Source organism: Fukomys damarensis, unplaced genomic scaffold (genome assembly GCF_012274545.1).
Source record: "Fukomys damarensis isolate Sample0158 unplaced genomic scaffold, DMR_v1.0_HiC HiC_scaffold_9, whole genome shotgun sequence".
In the NCBI taxonomy this organism is placed as follows: domain Eukaryota; kingdom Metazoa; phylum Chordata; class Mammalia; order Rodentia; family Bathyergidae; genus Fukomys; species Fukomys damarensis.
Genome location: NW_022900921.1, coordinates 28,825,927 through 28,846,282, shown reverse-complemented (window position 1 = coordinate 28,846,282; position 20,356 = coordinate 28,825,927). Strand labels below are relative to the sequence as shown.

The 20,356-nt window shown below is 37.1% G+C and overlaps 1 protein-coding gene across 1 annotated transcript in view; it reads right to left on the bottom strand.

Annotated features, from left to right (window-relative positions):
- The window catches only part of Catsper3 (cation channel sperm associated 3), a 53,313-nt gene extending 35,285 nt beyond the window's left edge, over positions 1-18,028 (bottom strand). The window contains exons 1-2 of the mRNA XM_010614082.3: positions 17,828-18,028; positions 15,951-16,104 (exon numbers count right to left, since the gene is read on the bottom strand). Coding sequence (XP_010612384.1) covers positions 15,951-16,104; positions 17,828-17,925 — 252 coding nt within the window. The 5' untranslated portion in view covers positions 17,926-18,028. The remainder of the gene's footprint in view (positions 1-15,950; positions 16,105-17,827) is intronic.
- Between the last annotated feature and the right edge of the window lie 2,328 nt (positions 18,029-20,356).

The window sequence follows — 20,356 nt, the reverse complement described above, 5'->3', positions numbered from 1 at the left end:
GTCCCTTGCATAGAAATGAAATGTGGTCCTAAGGACGATAACTTTCATTTCAGAATAGAGCTTTGTTTTCTGTTAGGATTCCTGAAGTAGATGAATGGATGGAGACCTCCAACTTCTCTTCCAATTTTGAAATGCAATACAAAAATATCTGTATGTGAATATCGATTGTTTTTCCTGTAGAAGCATTTTCTTGGTGTATATTGCTGACTCCCAAGGGAAGGCAGAAAGGGCTCGTAACCACTTGTCACTCTCTGGAAAAACTGGAGCTAGAGGTGACCGGGACATCTGGTTTTCTGTGCCCTTGCCTCACCGGCTCCATTGGCCCTGGGCTGGGAGCAGGAGGCATCCTGGGTAATGGAGCAGAGGCCCCTGAGCTCCTCGGCCCTTCCTGCCACAGCTGGGCTGCTGACACTCTTGCATGGCATCCATGGACTTGAACTGGTCCACTTCAGGATCTGGCGGGGCAGTGTTTCTGCTGCCCACCGCAGATGGCCCAGGGACTAATGTCACCATTCTTTTCATTATAGTTCAGGAAACATTAGCCAGAGCAATTAGACAACAGAAAGAAAAGGAATAATGATAGGAAAGGAAGAACTTAAATTATCATTATTTACAGATGAAATGAAACTCTCCATAGAAGACCTCAAAAATTCTACCAAAAGACTTCTAGATTTAATAACCAAATTCAGTAGCATTGTCAGCATTCAAAACTCAATAGCATTCACAAATGTACACAAATAAACTCAAGAGAGAAATTAGGGAAACAACATCAGTAGCATCCAAAAAAAATTAAATACCTAGGAATTAATCTAATGAGAGAAGTAAAAGACTTTTACACTAAAAACCACAGTTTTCTGAAAAAGGAGATTGAAGACTATATCATAACATGGAAAGATACCCTTTTTTCATGGTTAGGAAGAACAAATATAGTGAAAATAGACATACTTCCAAAATTGTTATACAGATTTAATTCAATCAGTATACCAACAGCATATCTCACAAAATTAAGAGAAAACAATCCTAAAATTCATTTGCAACCAGAAGAGACCTAGAATAGCAAAAGCAATGCTGGGCAATAAAGGCAAGGCAGGGGAATCATAATTTCTGACTTGAAAGTTTACTACAAAGAAGTATAATTAACTGTGACAAAAACAACATGATACTGCAAAGAAAGAAAATGTACCCAAGAATCAGTGAAACCAATTAGAAGATGCAGAACCAACTCCAGGAATACTCAGCCACCTTATCTTTGACAAACAAGCCAAATACCTTCATTGAAAAAAGGATAGCCTCTTTAACAAATGGTGCTGAAAAACCTGGCTCTGCACACGCTGAAGATTGAAACTAGACACATATCTTTCACCGTGCACTAAACTAAAATCAAAATGGACCAAAGATCTAAATATTAGACCAGAAACAATCGATCTCCTAGAAGATAGAATAGGTGGAACTCTTGAAGACACTGGTGTAGGCAAAGATTTTGAGGAAAATCCTGATTGCCAGGAAATATCACAAAGAATGAATAACAGATCTCATCTTATTAAAAAAAAAAAGCTTTGCACAGCAAAAGAAATCACTAATGTAGTAAAGAAACAACCCACAGTTTAGGAAAAATTTTTCACCAGTTGTTTCTCAGACAAAGGACTAATACCTAGAATATATAAAGAACTAAAAAAATCAGATCCCCCCATCCAAAATTGGGCATTTGAAGTGAATAGACACTTCTCAGATGAAGTAGAAATAGCAAATAAATGTATGAAAAAATGTTCAACGTCACTGGTCATTTGAGATGCAAATTGAAACAATGCTGAGATTCTATCTCACTCCAGAAAGAATGACTGTCATCAAGAAAACAACCGATAACAAATATTGGTGGGGCTATGGGAAAAAAGAAACGCTTCTCCACTGTTGGTGGGAGTGTAGACTGGTGCAACCACTGTGGGAATCACTGTAGAGATTCTTCAACAATCTAAAACTAGAGGTGCCTGCTGGCATGGTGGCACACGCCTGTAATCACAGCACTCGGAAGGCTGAGGCAGGAGGATCGCTGTAAGTTCAAGACCAGCCTGGGCTACATAGTGAGTTCCAGGTCAGTCTCAACTACATAATAAGACCCTGTCTCAAAAAAACAAGAAATAATAATAATAATAAATAATAAATAAAACTAGAGGTTCCATTTGACCCAGGTATTCCCTTTCTTGGTATCTTCCCAAAAGAATTAAAAGCATCATACCACAGCATATTTTCAGCAACACAGTTTATAATAGCTAAATCTTGGAAAGAGCCATCAGCTGATAAACGGATAAAAAGATTTGGGTTGTTTATACAATAGAGTACTACTCTGCCACGAAGAAGAATGAGCTTCAGACATTTATAGCTAAACGGATGCATCTTGAGACATATTCTTAAGTGAAATAAATTGGACGCTCATGTTTAAATACCACATTGTTTCTCTGGTATCAGAAAGTGAAATGGAAATAAGGGCCAAAATGTACAATAGATACTGGGAAACGTGAAGAAAACGTTCAAATGACAAGGGAACCACGGAGGGGGGAGGGGGAAGGAAAGAAGGGACAAGAAAAAAAGAATAGAAAGAAAAAATGGAAGCAAAGCTTTTGTAAATAAGGAGAGAAGGAAAAGGGAGGGGAGGAGAATGAGAGAAAAAAAAAGAAACAAGATGTATCATGTACGGGTACAAATTCCCTATGATGAATGTTACCAGTATGTATATCTAAAAAATCAATGAACCACAATATTCTGGGTTATTTCTAGACTTTTCAATTCTATTCCACTAATCTACTTGAACCTGTCTGTCCCTATACAAGTATCATACAGGGTTTTTTTAAAAAACAGGTATTAGCTTTTTATTTCACTCTGCAGAATAAAGCATATTCCAAATACTGAACAAGGGAAATAATTTATAGAGTGCTTTGATATAATGCAGTAAAACTATTCAGATGCTGGAAATGCTTCAGCCTACCTTGTCATATAAAAGGCACAGAATATAATCATTAAATCTTCTAAAATGTTAATAATTGCTGGTTAATTTTTCAAAAGTAATTGCTTCTATCTCTAGATCTTTTTTCCGGAATTTGCTTTTTTATTAATAAATTTTATTTTGTCCCATTCCCCTTCAAGTCACTCCCCTCCCTATGAACCAAAGATTTGTTTCCATTTTCTCCTTCTATTTTAACTTTTTTCTTGTCCCTTCCTTCTTTCCACCCTCTTTCCTTGTCCCCTTCCCATTTGAACACTTTCTTCCCATTTCCCAACATCCGTTATACATCTCAGTCCTTATTTCCACAATCAGCTTCTCACACCAGAGAAACAAGGTGGTATTTAATCATGTGTGTCTGATTTATTTATTTATTATTTACTTGGGGGGGGTACCAGGGATCAAACTTGGGGCCTTGTGCTTGCGAGGCAGGTGGCAGCACCACTGAGCTAAATCCCTGGCCCAGTGTCCAATTTGTTTCACTTCAGAGTATGGTCTCAGACCAGGAAATTAGCTCAGTGGTGCTGCCACCTGCCTCACAATCACAAGTCTTGCATTTGATCCCTGGTATCAAAAAAGTAAAAAATAAAAAAAGAATATGGTCTTAAGGTGCACCCATTTAGTTATAAATGTCTGAAGATCATTCTTCTTTATGGCAGAGTAGTTCTCCATTGTGTACAAATCCACATCATCTTTACCACTCATTAGTTGATGGGCATTTGAGCTGTTTCCAAGATTTAGCTACTACAAACCGTGCTGCTATAAACATGGGCGTAACATACATCACTTATACAGTTTTGATTATTATATTATTGTGGAAGTTTTTAAGTCAGATAAGAAAGTCCTCTAACTCTGTTCTTCATTTGAAGTACTGTCACAGCTATGCAAGGCTCCTTGTACATCCATATCAATAAAAGCAACTGCTTTTCCATTTCTGGGGTGGGGCAGAGCAGGGAAAAAGGCTGTTGGGATTTTGATAGTGACTGTATTCAATCTGTAGATGACTCTGGAGGGTATTGCCATTTTAACAAGAGTAAGTCTGCTGATCCACAAAAAAAAAACATAGATGTATATCTATTTATTCACGTCCTCTTTAATTTCATTCTAGGGCTGGGGATTTAGCTCAGCGGTTTGGTGGCCTGCCTTGCAAGCACAAGGACCCGAGTTCAATCCCCGGTACCAAATAATTAATTAATTAATTAATTAATTTCATTCTGTGAGTTCTGTAATTGTCAGTATTCAAATTTCTCATCTATTTAAATTTATTCCTAGGTATTTTATTCTTGGGGGTGCTAACTGTTGTGGTTTGAATCTAAAACATCCCTCCAAATGTCTCATTATTCAGAGGTGGAGCTTTCAGAAGGTGACTGGATCCTGGGGGCACTACCCTTATTAGTGGATTAATCCATTGATGAGTTCATGGCCAAATGTGCTGTTAGGAGGCAGGGCCTGGTGGGAAGAGGAGGATCACTTGGGGCATACATTATGGGTATAGCTCCCTTCCTGGTTCCTTTCTTTCTCAGCTTCCTGGCTACCATGAGGTGGGTAGGTCTCTTCTACTGTGTTCTTCTACCATGATGTTTCTGCCATGGTCATCTGCCTTGGGTTGAATTTTCTGAAACATAAGTAAAATTAAACCTCTCTTTCTTTAAGTTGTGGGTATCAGGTATTTTGTCCCAGTGATGGGAAAATGACTAATACACTAATATGAATGGAACTTTCTTTTGGGATTCTTAATTGCTACTATTTAGAAATACAACTGCACTTTGTTGATTTTATGATATTGTTGAATATCTATAATGCTCTAATTTGACTCCTGGAAAGATGATGGAGTTTTAAGGAGCAATAAATCAACTTCTTCAAGATTCAGAATACAGGCACTGGAAAAATAGCCACTCAGGGAAGTAAAGAAGTGAGGAGGTGGATTCCCAGGACCACAAAAGGATCTGAAGGAAAAACTGGAGCCCACAGAGAAAGAGAAGAGTCAGAGCTCAACACAGAAAAACGTCAGTCTGCACTTTCTCCCTGGCTCTTGGCTTGTGGCATAAGAAAGAAAGGTTGAATATACAAATACACAGTGAAAGTGAATGATTCTAGAAGCCTCCAGGCAGAAATATACCAGTAGAGCAGATCAGTGAATGGTGTGTGCTATAACACCTGGTGACTCCAGTCCAAGCAAGTGCAATTCCCCTTGGAGGCAGTGCTTGGTTGGATGTCATTTTAGGGAGGGGCAAACCAAAGCCAGGGCTCAGAGCAACTATGGGTTGGTTTCATCTCAGGGTTCCCATTGTTAAAATTCCACAGTGACTGGGTGAGGGACAACCACGGGAGACATCCAGGGTCAGGGAGTCAAGGTCAGGCTGGCAAGAGACATCAAGAGTGTTATAAACTAAATGACTCAGGCCCCAACCCCATAATCAGAGACCAGGATCAGTTTGAATTTCTGTGGATTGGAAAGTACCAGAAACAGCACCCCACCCTAATCCTGCTGGCTTCCTGGGTTATCAGCATGGATCTGGGCTCTGAACACCCCCTTAGCCTATCAGGGAGAGCACAGTCACCCTCAATAGGACACTGCCACAAAACAGTAGACCCCAGAAGATAATCACATGCTTGAAATTACAGTGAAATTTATTTTTTTGTTTTGTTTTGGGTTTTTTTGTGAGTATGAACATTGTTTTTAATTTTTCACTTTGTTTTGTTCTTGTTTTTGTTTCTTCCTTCTATCTTTCCCTTCAGTCTTATCACCACTTTCCTGAGGTTTGCTTAATCTTCCTTTGTCCTTCAGCCTTACTTCTAATCTTTTCCTCTTTTATTTCTTTATTTTTTCCTTTTCTCCATTTTAAATTTTCTCCCCTTGGGGTAAAATCACTCTATTCAGTGGATATTTACTATATATAACTGAAAGAAACTGGCGCCTGCCAAAGATCACTCTACACACCAACAGAGCTCGTATGAGAGATTTATTGTAGAGCCACTGTGGCCCAGTGGCCTACTTGGCAGAGGAAGAAGAAGAGAGAGAGCTAGGTGGAAGGGGTTTGGTTATATAGTGGGTGGCTGGTGTAAGTGGGTCAGAGAATTCCATCAGATGCACAGCAGCCACTCAGGGGTCATTATTTGTGATCCATTCCTTATATGAACAAGCCTTACTCACGCATCAGTTTCACTTAGGGACAATGACACGTGATGTAGGAAATGGAAATTTAAGGTATAAAATGGAGGTTGCTAACAAAACTGGCGACAGCCATATCAAAGCAGTTCTTATAATTGCCCGATATGTCTTAAATTTTGTTATATAACAGTAAATCTTGTACGTATGGTTAAAGGCAACAAATTAATAATTATAACAGTTTATCATTTTCCAGTGTGTACTTGATGCTATTATTGTTGATTGCACCATATTAGCTAAGGTGACATAGTTGTTGTGATCAACTGATTTTCCTTGTATGCCAATATCAAGATTGTCTTGAGGTCATAATCATACTATAGTCCAGCACCAAAGAACTAGATGCTAAGCCAAATAGGCAGCAACCTCTCATCCCTAATAAACTGAAGACCCACAATCATGGGACAGACTCAAACGCCAAAAGCCAGCTATGCCTAGAGGACATCTCTGAAAAGTAGCCATTTCCTAAAGAGCTCTAGATACTAATAGTAAAACTACCTACCATAAGCAACTTACAAGCATCAACACAGAAAACAAATTTTAAAGATCAGAAAATGAGAACACACAGAAGCAAGATGCAACCCCAGACCTCCAGCTTGCCCAAAGCAAATCCGGAAGGGCATTGTGGCAGAAGAAATAAAAAACCATGTAGCTGAACTTTCTGAAACAGTAGCCAGAGAAGTAACAAAGTAGATGAATGAGTCTCAAAAAAAAAAAAAATCAGAAATAATTACACAAATAACTAAAGAGATGATGACTACAATGAAGAACATGGTTAGTGAATCTACAGTATATACAGATTTTTTTTTAAAAAAAGAGGAGCCTAAGAAAGACATGGAAACCATAAATGCCTAACATAGAAAAGAACTGGATTCTATAAAACAGACTCAAATAGAAATCCAGGATATTAAAAATTCTACTAAAAGGGCCAGGGATTTAGCTCAGTGGCGGTGCCACCTGCCTTACAAGTGCAAGGTCCCAAGTTCAATCCCTGGTACAAAAAAAATTTTTTTTTAATTTTTAAAATTTTGTACTAAAAGTATATGTGGCAGAATCAATCAGTACAAAAATAGAATAAACAGATTGAGAAGGCAGAATTGTGGTTGGTGATCATCTTAAAAATAGCAAGAGTCTATGAAAAGTCAATCCAACATCCGGTAGACAATGTAAAAAAGACTAACGTAAGATTAATTAGAATCAATGAAGAGTCAGAAAATAGCACAAAGGGTATAAAATCCTCTTCACAGAATTAAAAACAGAAAACATTCCAAGACAGAGAAAGATTTTCAGATACAGGCTATTGGAGCTCTTCTCGTGATAGCCCGCCCTTGTGTCCTCCAGGGTGTACTTCTTCTTGTTTTCCCTTCTTCGTTTTCCCCTCCATCCTCCCTTGTTCTCCATCCCATTTGAACACTTTTTTCCCCATTTCCCAGCTTCCATTATACATCTCAGCTTTTTCCTTTCTTACTCAGCCCAATTTCACTCTGCAGAGCCATTTTCACCTCCACTCTTCACTTTTACATATTCAAATAAACTTTGTTCGCATTTTTTCTTTTTTGAGACAAGGCTCACTATGTAGTTCAGGCTGGCCTTGAACTCATTATGTATCCCAGTCTGGCCTCCAACGCACAGCAGTCCTCCTGTCTCAGTCTCCCAAGTGTTGAGATTACAGACATGAACCACCATGCCCAGCAGTGTTACCTTTTTTTTTCTCTCTCATTTCATTCAGTTCTTTGTTCAAGACAGGAAAAACCTGGAAACCAGTTCCAGAAGGAGAAAAGAGCACCACAAAACATTTCATTGGTGAGCCACATTTAGCAGGAGCTACCCAGGAATATCAGTCAATAAGATTGAATAAATAATTTTTAAATTACCAACCAAGAAAAGCCCAGGTCCTGAAAGATTCATTGCTGAGTGAGTTCTACATGAAATTTAGAGAAGATATAATGCCACTACTCCTCAAACTCTTTAATGAAATTGAAAGGGAAGTAGTACTTCCAAACTCATTCCTAAAAGCAAGTATTATCCTGATACCAAAATCAGAGAAAATCCAACCAACCAACCAACCAAAACAAACAAAAAACTATAAGTAAATCTCATTAATTAACATAGACGCAAAGATCCTCAATAAGATACTGGCAAACAGAACATAGCAAGTCATCAAAAAGGTTATACACCTTGACCAAGTAGGATTCATCCCACGGATGCAGAGTTTAACATATGCAATTCAATACATGTAATACCCCAAATTAACAAAACTGAGGACAAAAACCACACGATCATCTCAACAGACACAGAGAAAGCATCTGACACAGTCCAACACCCATGCATAGTAAAAATCCTATAGAATATTGGAACAGAAAAATCATTGACTCAATCTGACAAAAGCCATCTGTGACAAACCAACAGCCAACATCATACTTAATGGTAAAAAAACTGAAAGCTTTCACTCTAAAATCAGGAACAAGACAAGGATGCCCACTATGACCACTCCTGTTCAATATAGCTCTGGAACCATTAGCCACAGCAATCAGAGAAGAGAAAGAAAGAAAAGGAACAAGGATATGGATGGAAGAATTTAAATTATCTTTATTTGCAGATGACATGATACTCTACATAGAAGACCCCAAAAGCTCTACCAAAAGACTCCTAAAGTTAATAACCAAATTCAGTAGTAGAGCAAAATACAAAGTCAACACTCACAAAATCAGTAGCATTCCTGTACACGAATAACAAACTCACTGAGAGAGAAATTAGGGAAACCACTCCTTTCAGAGTAGCATCAAGTAAAGTAGAAAACCTATACATCAAAAACTACAGTACTCTGAAAAAGGAGATTGAAGAGGATATCAGAAAATAGAAAGATACCTCTTATTCTTGGATAGGCAGAACCAATGTTGTGAAAAAGGCCATATTTTCAAAACTGTTGTGTTGATTTAATGTAATTCCAATCAAAATACTGTACCAATAGCATACTTCACAGAACTACAGAAAACATTCCTAAAATTAGTTAGAAGAACCCTTAAATTAGAAAAGACCTAGAAGAACAAAAGCAATTCTGAGCAACAAAATCAAGGCAAGGGGCATCACAACCCCCAATATGAAGTTATATTACAAAGGTACCACAATAAAACCAGCATGGTACTGGCAAAAAAAGACATAAGGATCAAAGGTACTGAAGAAAACAACTCCAAGCACAAAGGAGCCAAACATCTTTGCTGGAAGAAAGATAGCGTTTTTAATAAATGGTCCTGGAAAACTGGCTTTCCACACACCAAAAATTGAACTTAGACCCATATCTCTCACCATGCACTAAACTAAAATTTAAATGGATCAAAGATCTAAATATCAAAACAGAAACACTTAATCTGCTAGAATATAGAATAGGTAAATCTCTAAAAGACATAAGAGTAGGCAAAGACTTTATGAACAAAACCCCAAACACACAGGATACATTATATGAATCAACAACTAGGATCACATCATATTAAAGAAACCACCAACAGGGCCAGAGATTTAACTCAGTGGTACCACTCTCTGCCTCCCAAGTGCAAGGGTCTGAACTCTATCCCCCGGTACCAAACAGAAAAGAAAAGAAACCACTAACAGAGTAAAGAGACACAACCCACAGATTGGGAAAAACTTTTATCAGCTACTCTTCAGACAAAGAATTAATATCTAAAATATATAAAGAACTCAAAAAAATCATATCTCCTCCAAATTTAAAGACTCCATCCAAAAATGGGCATCAGGAATGAATAGATATTTCTCAGATGAAATATAAACAGCAAATAGAGCTGGGTATCTAGCTCAGTGGTTCTGCCACCTGCCTGGCAAGTGCAAGGTCCTGAGTTCAATCCCTGATACCAAACAATAAATAAATAAATAAACAAACAAACAGCATATAAATATATTAAAAAGTTCAACATCAGTGGTCATTCAAGAAACACAAATGAAAACAACACAGAAATTTCATTTCACTCCATAAAGAATGGCTATCATCAAGAAGTCAACCAATCACAAATGCTGACAAGGCTGTGGGGGAAAAGGAGCCCTTCTGCACTGCCGGTGGGAGTGTAAACTGGTACAACCACTGTGAAGTCAGCATGGAGATTCCTCAAAAATCTAAAACTAGAGGTACCATTTTATCCAGCTGTTCTCCTCTGAGAGGTATCTTCTCAAAGCCTTATACCACCGTGATATATGCACACCCATGCTTATAGTAGCATGATTTACAATAGCTAAATCTTGGAAACAGCCCATATGCCCATTAACAGATAGATGAATCAAGAAAATGTGTCATTTTTACACAATGGAGAACAACTCTGCCTTAAAGAAGGATAAACCTCAGTCATTTGTACGAAATTAGATGCACCTCAAGACCATATTCTTAAGTGAAATAAATTAGACGCATATGTTTAAATATCTCATTGTTTCTCGTGTGTGGGAAACCCCAAGGATGAACAAGGAGCAGAGGGGACAACAGATATTGGGAAGTAGGAAGAACATGTTCGAATGGGAAGATGAACAAGGGAGGAGAGGAAAAGAATGAAAAAGGAAAAAAGAGAATAGAAGGAAAAAATGGAAACAAAGCTTCTGTAAATGGGGAGGGGAAGAAGGTTTGAAGGCAGTGGTGGGGAATGTGAAAAAAAAGTAAAGGCTTGTCAAAGTACCAACAACTTTTCTCTATTGTTTCTCTATTTTGTTTATCATATTCTAATTTATTTCCTTCTTTCTGCTTAAGGTCTATTTTGCTCTTCTTTTTCAAGGTCTGTAAGGTGTAAAGTTAGGTTACTGATTTGAGATCCTTTTTCTTTTTTTTTTTAAGACAAGGCCTCACTTTGTAGTTCATTCAGGTTGCCCTTGAACGCACAGCAATCCTCCTGCCTCAGCCTCCCAAGTGCTGAGATTGCAGGCATATGCCACCCCAGACAGCCAAATCCTCCTTTTCTAATGCACAAATTTTAAAATATGAATTTCCCTCTGAGCACTACTTCTACAGCAGCTTGCAAATTTTGTAACATTGTGCTTTTAATTCATTTTACTTTCTTCCCTTGTGCTTTCTTCTTTGACCTACTGGTTGTTTAAAATTGTATTAATTTACACATATTTAACAAATGTTCACCTTTTCTTCTGCTTTTGATTCCTAGTTTCAATCCACTGTTGTCAGATATTTTTTATGGTTTCAATATTTTAAAACATTCATTGAGGTTTATTTTATAGATTAACAAATGGTCTATCATGGAGAATGGTCCATATGTACTAGAGAAAAATTAGTATGTCTTCTCAATGAACTGATCCTTTTGTTGGCATACTATGTTTCTTTTAACAGTTTTTGTATTACTCCCTACTTTGAGATATCCACTCCAGCGTCCATCTTTCTTTTGTGTGATATATCTTTTTCATCCTTTCTCACATTTAACCTATTTGAATCTTAAGATCTTAAATGAGGATTTTTGTTGTTTTTGTTGTTTCATTTGGGGGAGTTGAGACAGTGTTTCACTATGTAGTTCAGGCTGGTTTTGAACTCACCATGTACCCTAGCTGGCTTTGAACTCATGGCACTCCTATCTCAGCCTCAAAGGTCTAAAATAAGTTTCTCATAGATAGCATACAATTGGATTTTTAAAATCCACTCTGCCAGTCTCTGCCTTTTAATCGGAGAGTTCAACCCACTTACATTTAATTACTAATACTTTTGCTTTGTTTTCTATATGTCATATATTTTTCTTCTCCAATTCCTCCATTATTGCTCTTTGTGTATTTAATTTATCTTTTTGTAGGTTATCATTTTTATTTCTTCTGATTTCCTTTCTGTGGAGGCTGGGGTTGTTTTGCTTTGTTTCTGCAATACTGGATATTGAATTTAGTAGGCTCCCTACTGTACTGAGAAACACTAGAATCTAATCCTAACAGTACTGTATTTAGGTGGCTGCTTTCCAACTTCCCCTCATTCTGTCTGCTCCTACCCTTTCCAGCCTCTAGTAATCTCTATGCTATTCTCTGACATCAATTTTTTTTAGCCTGGTTCATTGTGTATCTCATGAAATTTGTTGTTCACAAAAGCAGTACCATGTGGACTCTGCATGCTTCAAGTGTTAATCTGGGTATTCCACCACCCAAATGTCTCTAATACCAGATTATGATGACCCTAAACCTTTACATCACCAAGAAGGAAATGTGCTTTTTACTCTAAATGAAGATACACAAAGTAATTTTAACGCTTTTATTATAAAATAAAATACACATATACAGCCACATATAACCTAATGAATTATTGCAAGACCAACATCCCTCTCATTACTATCCAGGTCAAGAAGAATTTTTCCAGACATTCTCCAAGTGCAACATCTCAGTCCTCACAAAAATTAACCATTATTCAGACATTATAGTAACCACTTCCTTGCATTTCTTTATATTTATTTATTTATGGTTTTTTGTTTTTTGGTTTTGGTTTTGGATTTTTGTGGGGTTTTTGGGGGGGAGGTGGTACCAGGGATCGAACTCAGGTCCTTGAGCTTGAGAAGCAGGTGGCAACACCACTGAGCTAAATCCCTGGCCCTATATTTATTTTTAATATTTATTTATTTACTTTTAGGTTTTTTTGAGAAAGGATCTTACTCTAATTCAGGCTGGCCTTAAACTCACTATGAAGCCCAGGCTGGCCTTGAACTCACAGCGATCCTCCTGCCTCAGCCTCCCAAGTGCTAGATTATAGACATGTGCTACTCTGCCTGGCAAATTTCTTTCTATTTAGAAACTCATGTATGTATCTCTACAACTAGTAGTTTAGTTTTGCTCTTTTATAATTTAAAATTTTCATCTTTTTAAAGTCTCCCATTTCCTTTTTCATTTTCTTACAATTTGTTAAAGAAAAAAGTAGTGTAGACTATTCCAGTCTGGATTTTGTTGAATGTACAATCCTCCTATTTCCTGAAAATAGGCAGCTGATTCCAAAAGCTGTGTGATTCAGGTTCAATCTCTACAAAGAGATAGCTGCTGTTCCAATAGTTTGTCTTTCTTTCAATGCCGAGATTCATTACCTGACTGGGAATTTTTGGTTTTTTTAATGATGATATTCTATCGGTTTTTTCACTTGTTTACTGAGATACTTCATAAAGATATGAACACTGAGAAACCACACATGGTAGGTGACCTTTCAGGGTTACAGCACATCTTTGAAAGGTCAGTAAAGGTTGATTCTTTTGCTTAATTTATATTTCAAGATAAAGAATCAGATCCTTGTCACCCTCCAAGAGTGGCCACTTAGGTTTGTGTTTTGTCTTGTTTTGTTTTGGAAAGCATTATAACCTCATAGGTTATGTGATGAGTTCCAGTCCATAGCAATTGTTATCTTCCATGAACCTCAAATTGTCCCATCTTGAGCCAGTAGAAGAATCTTCATTTGTCTCCTGCATCCACAGTGGTCTGTAATAGCTTCCTTGTTATATATGTGATAAGATATTCACATCTCATCTGGTATACATTTCTTGTCTTAGACCTGAAACTAGTTATTTCTCTAAGAAGCTCTGGTTTCTTTTAGTGAGAAATGGTCCTGCAACATTACATTACGGGCACTAAGAATGCATGATATCTAACTTGATCAATATTTAAGGTCATTTAATGATTAAAATAAAATAACTTAGTTTATGATGATACTTCCAACTTAAAAGTGGAACTACAGGGTTTTAACTTTGTCAGTAAATCTGTTTCTCCTTTCTTCCATGAACTCCCTAGTTCTAAAGAACACAGGAGACAGAAATTAACTATTTTGGGCTTGGAATGTAGCTCAGTCATACAGTGCTTGGTTAGCATACATGAGGCCCTGGGTTCAATCCCCAGCACTAAGGTGGTAGGGAGAAAAAGAAACAATTATCAAAGTACCCATGTGCTTTATCCCAAATTACCCATACAGCAGTTCCAAAATAACATGACTAGTAGTTTCACTACTAATTTGATTACTAAAAATGGCTTAAAAGTTGTGCACTGGCTTTCCCCACTGTCTCATTTTTAATCATACCATAATGTCTCTATTGTCAGAGGATACATTCATTATATTTTCCATTACACCACAATTATTATTAGTTTTACAAACAACTATGTATTTAATATTCATCATCAGAGGCATTAATATTGATGTTTCTCTAGTAATTTTGGTTGGCTGCCACCTCGTTTTTATTAGGTTCCTAAGGAAGGGGCTCATGGGAAGACTATTCCCCAAATATTTGAATGTCAATGACAGTTTTTGCCCTTTATATTTGAAAGTCAGTTTTGCTAATCCAAAATTCATGGTTCACATTTTCTTTGCTGAATACATTAAATGTGTTTCTCCATAGTATTTCAGCATAAAGTACTACGATAGTAAAGTCTTATGATAATTCTCTTCTGTTTATAAGCTACATTGCCTAGATGATTATAGTTTCCTCTACTCCTTTTCCTTGAAAATCCAACAATTTTACTAGGATGTTTTGGTGTTAGTTATTCTAAGTCCATATTTTCAGGTACACAATGTACACTTTCAACATACAGTTTCATATCTTTTATGTCAGGTAATGTTTCCATATGATAGATTTTAGTATTTGCTCTGTTTCAAATCCAGCATTCCTATTATCACTACACTGGATATTTTTTCCATTAACAATATTCATCCTTAAAAAAAAATCTCCATTTAATCCTGCATTGTATCTCTTAGCTATTTTCTGTTAGGTTTAATTGTTCTTGGTCTGCTTTAGTCTTCATTTCTAAAATTATTTTTCTTACATTTCTCATTTTTTCTTAAGATTTATCACTTCATTTTTTAATTTTTTAACTTGATTATTTTCTTAAATATTTACCTTGTTAAATCACATGCTACAGTTTCATCTGTTTGTAATGGGCTTTCATTATCCATAAGGAGAAGATTCTCCACCTCTTTTTGTTTTGTTTTGTTTCTTATAATGAGCTTGTATGCTGCTTTACCTGCATCCTTTTCTATTGCATTTTAAAAATAAGAAATTGGTTTACCTGAACTTTTAGAAGAAAATGTGGTTCTAACTTCACTGAGCTTTCTTCTGTCTTCTTGTTACATTTTAAAATGTAGTGACTTGGGCTGGGGATTTAGCTCAGTAGTTCTGCTGCCTGCTGCACAAGGACCCAAGTTCAATCCCCGGTACCAAAAAAATAAAATAAAATAATTTTTAAAATGTAGTGACTTGATTTTAGAGGTACCTGGTTCTGTTCCAGCTCCATCAGAAACTTCTGTACACCCACTAGTGGCTTAGGAAACACCAAGCCCAATGCCAACTGCTGTTCTCATATCCACCCTTCATGCTTTCCAGTGAATACTCAGACTTCCTTCTGCTTCCTCCCCACACAGGCTGATACCATCCATGCCTTTTTTATAGACCTTAGTGACTCTTTGTGCTGTGAACGCTACCATGAGTTTTTTGTTTTGTCCTCTAGTTGCTGTTTTTAGGAGAAAATTCAGTCAGACTTAAAAGCATGTTACCTCAGCTGCTTCTGCCACCTGCCAGACCTTGGAGTATGTTTTTAAAGGATATGACAGTTTCCCTTTCTTCCTTTCTTTTCTTTCTTTCTTTTGAGACAGGGTCTCACTGTGTAGTTCAGACTGTTCTTAAATTTACTACGGAGCCCAGCTTGGCCTCAAACTATTAGTGATCCTGTCTCAGCCTCCCTGGTGCAGGGATTACAATCATGAAAATTCTATGGAAAATTTCTTGAAACAAAATACTTTCAAAACCTCACAACTTTTTTCAGAATAAAACAAATAAAACAGAAAAAAATGCTTACCTCAAAAAGCCTGAACAAGCGGTATCTTATTTTATAATCAGTCCATAAGACCATAAAAAACGCATTCATTGAGATGGTGCTAATCATGATTATCTTAAAGAGACGACTCGTTGTGACTCTCTTCACAAATGCTTGACATTGTTCATCTTTCCTCCTGTCGAAAAGGTAAATAAGAGGTAATTTAGCCAGGCAGGGTGGCACACTCCTGTAATCCCAGCACTCGGAAGGCTGAGGCAGGAGGATCACTGTGAGTGCGAGACCAGCCTGGGCTACATAGTGAGTTCCAGGTCAGCCTCAACTACATAGTGAGACCCTGTCTCAAAAAACAAAAAACAAACAAGCAAAAAGAGGTATGTTACCACATGACAGATCTAGAGTCCCCCACAATAAATATTTTTTTTTTTTTTTGGTAGGGACAGGCGTCTGTCGATATAAATTGACACATACTTTTAAATAGCAATAAATTAAATATGCATGATGATCATGCAAAGCCTGTTCCCATTCAGTTCCCTCTCCCTGAGCCTATGAAAAAGAATGGCCACGCTTTTGCAAGCCAAAATAAAAATCATCATTTACTTATTCAACATATTTTTATTGCATAACTACTATATGCAGACTGTGGCACTGGGGATGCAATGTGAACAAATTAAATATGATCAGTCTGGTAGGAAAAACTGATAAGAATCAAATGATCATCAATACAAATGCTACAAATCAATGATTTTTTTTAAAACACTGAACAGCCTAGGAGGAAATGGGCACATAATTCATGAAAGAAATACAAATGTCTAATACTTTCCCCAAAATATCAGGGGGATGCAAAGTAATACATTACTTTCATTTATAAAATTAGCAAAGACTTAAACATGGAAATATTTAATCCTGGCAACAGTAGAGTAGGGTAGGGCATTTTCAAAACCCACCAGGGAAATCTAAGTTGATCAGCTTCTTTAAAGAACACCAGAATTATTTGTTTCCTCTCTACCACAGAATCTATCCTGAGAATAGAATCTAAATGCAAACAGTAACTTTGGCTAGAGGTGTTTATCCCAGTATTAGTTACAATAGCAAGGATTTAAGCCAATTTAAATCTAACAAAAAGAACTTGTTGAATAAACTATGGTACATCTATCTCATGAAATACAGATACTAACATATGTCTATGTATTTTTAAATGTTTTGGGAAAATGTTTGATCTGGTAGAGAGCAAAATATAAAAGCAAATTAAAATTCAAAGTTTGCAGCTTTAAATTCTCACCTGTGCAAAAAAGGTTAGAAATAGCAGGAAATATGCTAAAATAGTAACACTGTCTGCCTAAGGATGATGAGGTTACAAGTCATTAACTTAACTACATTTATCTGTGCTTTACAAACTTTCTCAAATAATATTATTTTTCCTATTGCATGTAACAAACCCAGTCTTGTAAAGCTAAAAAAATATAGAATGTAACTGGGCATGCTGGTATGTGTTTGTAGTCCTGGCCACTCAGGAAACAGGAAGGAGGACTCGAGGCCAGTTCAAAACCAGCCTGGGCAACATAGCTACAACCCCCATCTCAAAACAAAATAAAATGACAGAATTATACACCTTTACAATCTATAAAGAGATGATGCACACTTTTCCTTGTCTGACTTGAGATAGGATCCATTTTTTTACAAGCCCTCAAATTGTTAATACAGTATCCAATAGAAAAAGATAGTACTGAGTTAAACTAGTTGTTCAGTCTGTGGGTCAGTAACAGTGTGCCAACTTCACCAGGACTGCCAGGGAAACTAGACTGCCATCTGAGAAGCAGCTGTGTCTGTGGAAGAGACTGACACCCTGCCACTACAGTACCCTTCACACATTTCTTAACAGAGGACCAAAGAATATTTACTTAAATTTCCTGAATCTCTCATACAGCACATCTGATGCAATATCAAACAGTGAACTAGAAAAGACTTCTGAGGAGTCCTGTTGAAAGGGCTCAGACATTTTCCAATTTCTCAATTTTTATTCCTTGTTTTTATCACCCATCCGAAAGCTCTCTGCTTAGGGATTTCCTCAGCATCTGGATTCCAAGAGGCAGCAGAGAGGGCCCATGATGGAGCCTCTGCTTTATGAGGTCACTCTTGGGCATTCCATCAGTTACTCGTCTGCAGGTCCATCCTGCAGAGCTTTCAACAGCGCTATCCATGGATCCCTCTGCCCCAGGAGAATGGAGTTCCTCAGCTCCACAAGAGGGTTATGAGCACACAGTAATGGTAAAGCTCTGGGACACTAGGAGTCTCTACAGATGGGCTAGACAAAGGCCCACCTTTCTTCAAGAAGTGTCCCATCTGGTAGACAAAGGTCTTTAATAATGTGTTAGAAAAGTTAAAGGTCATGAAAGAGGAAAAAACAAAGTTCTCTGGGATTCTGAGAGTGAGAGAGAACACACATGCCAACACTAGAAATTCCTGAAAAAAAGGATTGTGATGGGTTTGGGGCTAAGACAAAAAGAAATAGGAAGAACACAGAAGATAACATAAGCCCTGCACTGGCTAACTTGGGGAGGGCACAGATGAACACATGAATCTTCTAAATGGAGCATAAAGGATGAACCTGAAGGCTAAATAGTATTTAAATACAAGAGTTACAGAGATTTTTTGCTCTGTACAGCTCTCAAAATTAACACACCCTCCTCCTAATCCCTCTGGCTTTCAAGGTAAATCAAGACAGAAATCTGCAAAGTTAGTATGTTGTATTAAGTGATTATATTGATCAATATAAGAAAATGCAATAATCTCTGCCTTCACTGTTTTCTTTTTTTTACATGAACTTTATTGGAACACTCGACATACATAATGATCACACCCATCACAGGGAATTTGCCTTATTTTTTTTGTTAAACCAGGGATCAAACTTGGGTCCTTGCATATGTGAGGCAGGTGGCAGAACCACTGAGCTAAGTCCCTGGCCCTTCGCAGGGAATTTGTACTATACATATCTTAATTCTTTTTTTCACATTCCCTTCTCTTCCCTTCAATTCTTCTTCCCCCTTTCTTTACAAACCTTTGTTTCTATTATTTTCCTTCTATTCTTCTTTCAATTTTTCATTCCTATTCCCTCCCTCCCCTTCCTCCCTCCCCTCTCCCTTGCTCTCCTTTCCATTTGAACATTTTCTTCCTACTTCCCAATATTTATCATCCATTTTGGTCCTTATTTATCCTTCCAGTTTCTCACATAGAGAAACAATACAATATTTAAATGTCTGATTTATTTCCCTTAAAATTACATTCTCAAGGTGCATTTACTCAGAAATGTCTCAAGTACATCCTTCTTTGTGGCAGTGTAGCACTCCATTGTATATAAAAAAACATTTTTGTAATCCATTCATCCATTAATGGGCATCTGGATGTTTCCAAGATTTAGATATTACAAACTGTATTGCTATAAACATGGATGTGTATATATCACTGTGGTGTGATCCTTTTAACTCTTTCAGGAAGATAACAAACAGGGTAATAGCTGGGTCAAATGGAACCACTAGTTTTAGTTTGTTGAAGAATCACCATACTGACCCCATGACTGTACCAGCTTACACTCCCACCAACACTTCCTTTTCCCCCACACCTCACCAGCATATACTATTGGTTGATTTTTTGATACCCATTCTTTCTGGAGGTGGAATCTCAGTGTTATTTCCATTTGGATTTTTCAAATGACCCATGATGTTAAACACTTTTTCACATATTTCCTATTTATATTTCATCTGAGAAATGCCTTTTCATTTCAGATACCCATTTTTGGATTGGGTCTTTAAATTTGGGGGGGTCTGTTTTTTTAGTTCTTCATATATTTTAGATATTAGTTCTTTGAAGAGTAGATGGTAAAAATTTGTCAACATTCTACAGGTTCTCTTCAGTTGGTAGTTTCTTTTGCTGTGCAAAACTTTTTAAATATGATGTGATCCCAGTTTTTTATCCTAATATTTTCTAAGAGATCAGGGTTTTATTATGCCTACACCTGTGTGTTCAAGAGTTTCACCTATTCTAACTTCCAGCAGATTATTTTATTTAATACTTAGATCTTTGATCCATTTAAATTTTAGTTTAGTGCATGGTGAGAGATATGTTTAGGTCCAATTTTTGGCATGTAGAAAGCTGGTTTCCAAGAACCTTTATTAAAGAGGCTTTCTTCCAGTGAAGGTGTTTGGCCCCTTTGTCAAAACAAGGTGGCAGAATGTGCTTAGAGTTGTATCTGCATCTTTCATTCGATTCCACTGATCCTCAGTTCTGCTTTTTGTCTTTGTCTTGCCATTATGATGCTGTTTTTATCAAAGTAGCTCTGTAATATAATTTCAGGTTGGGGATTATGATGCCCCCTGCCTTGACTTTGTTGCTCAGAATTGCTTTTGTTTTTCTAGGCATAAAATCCTAGATTT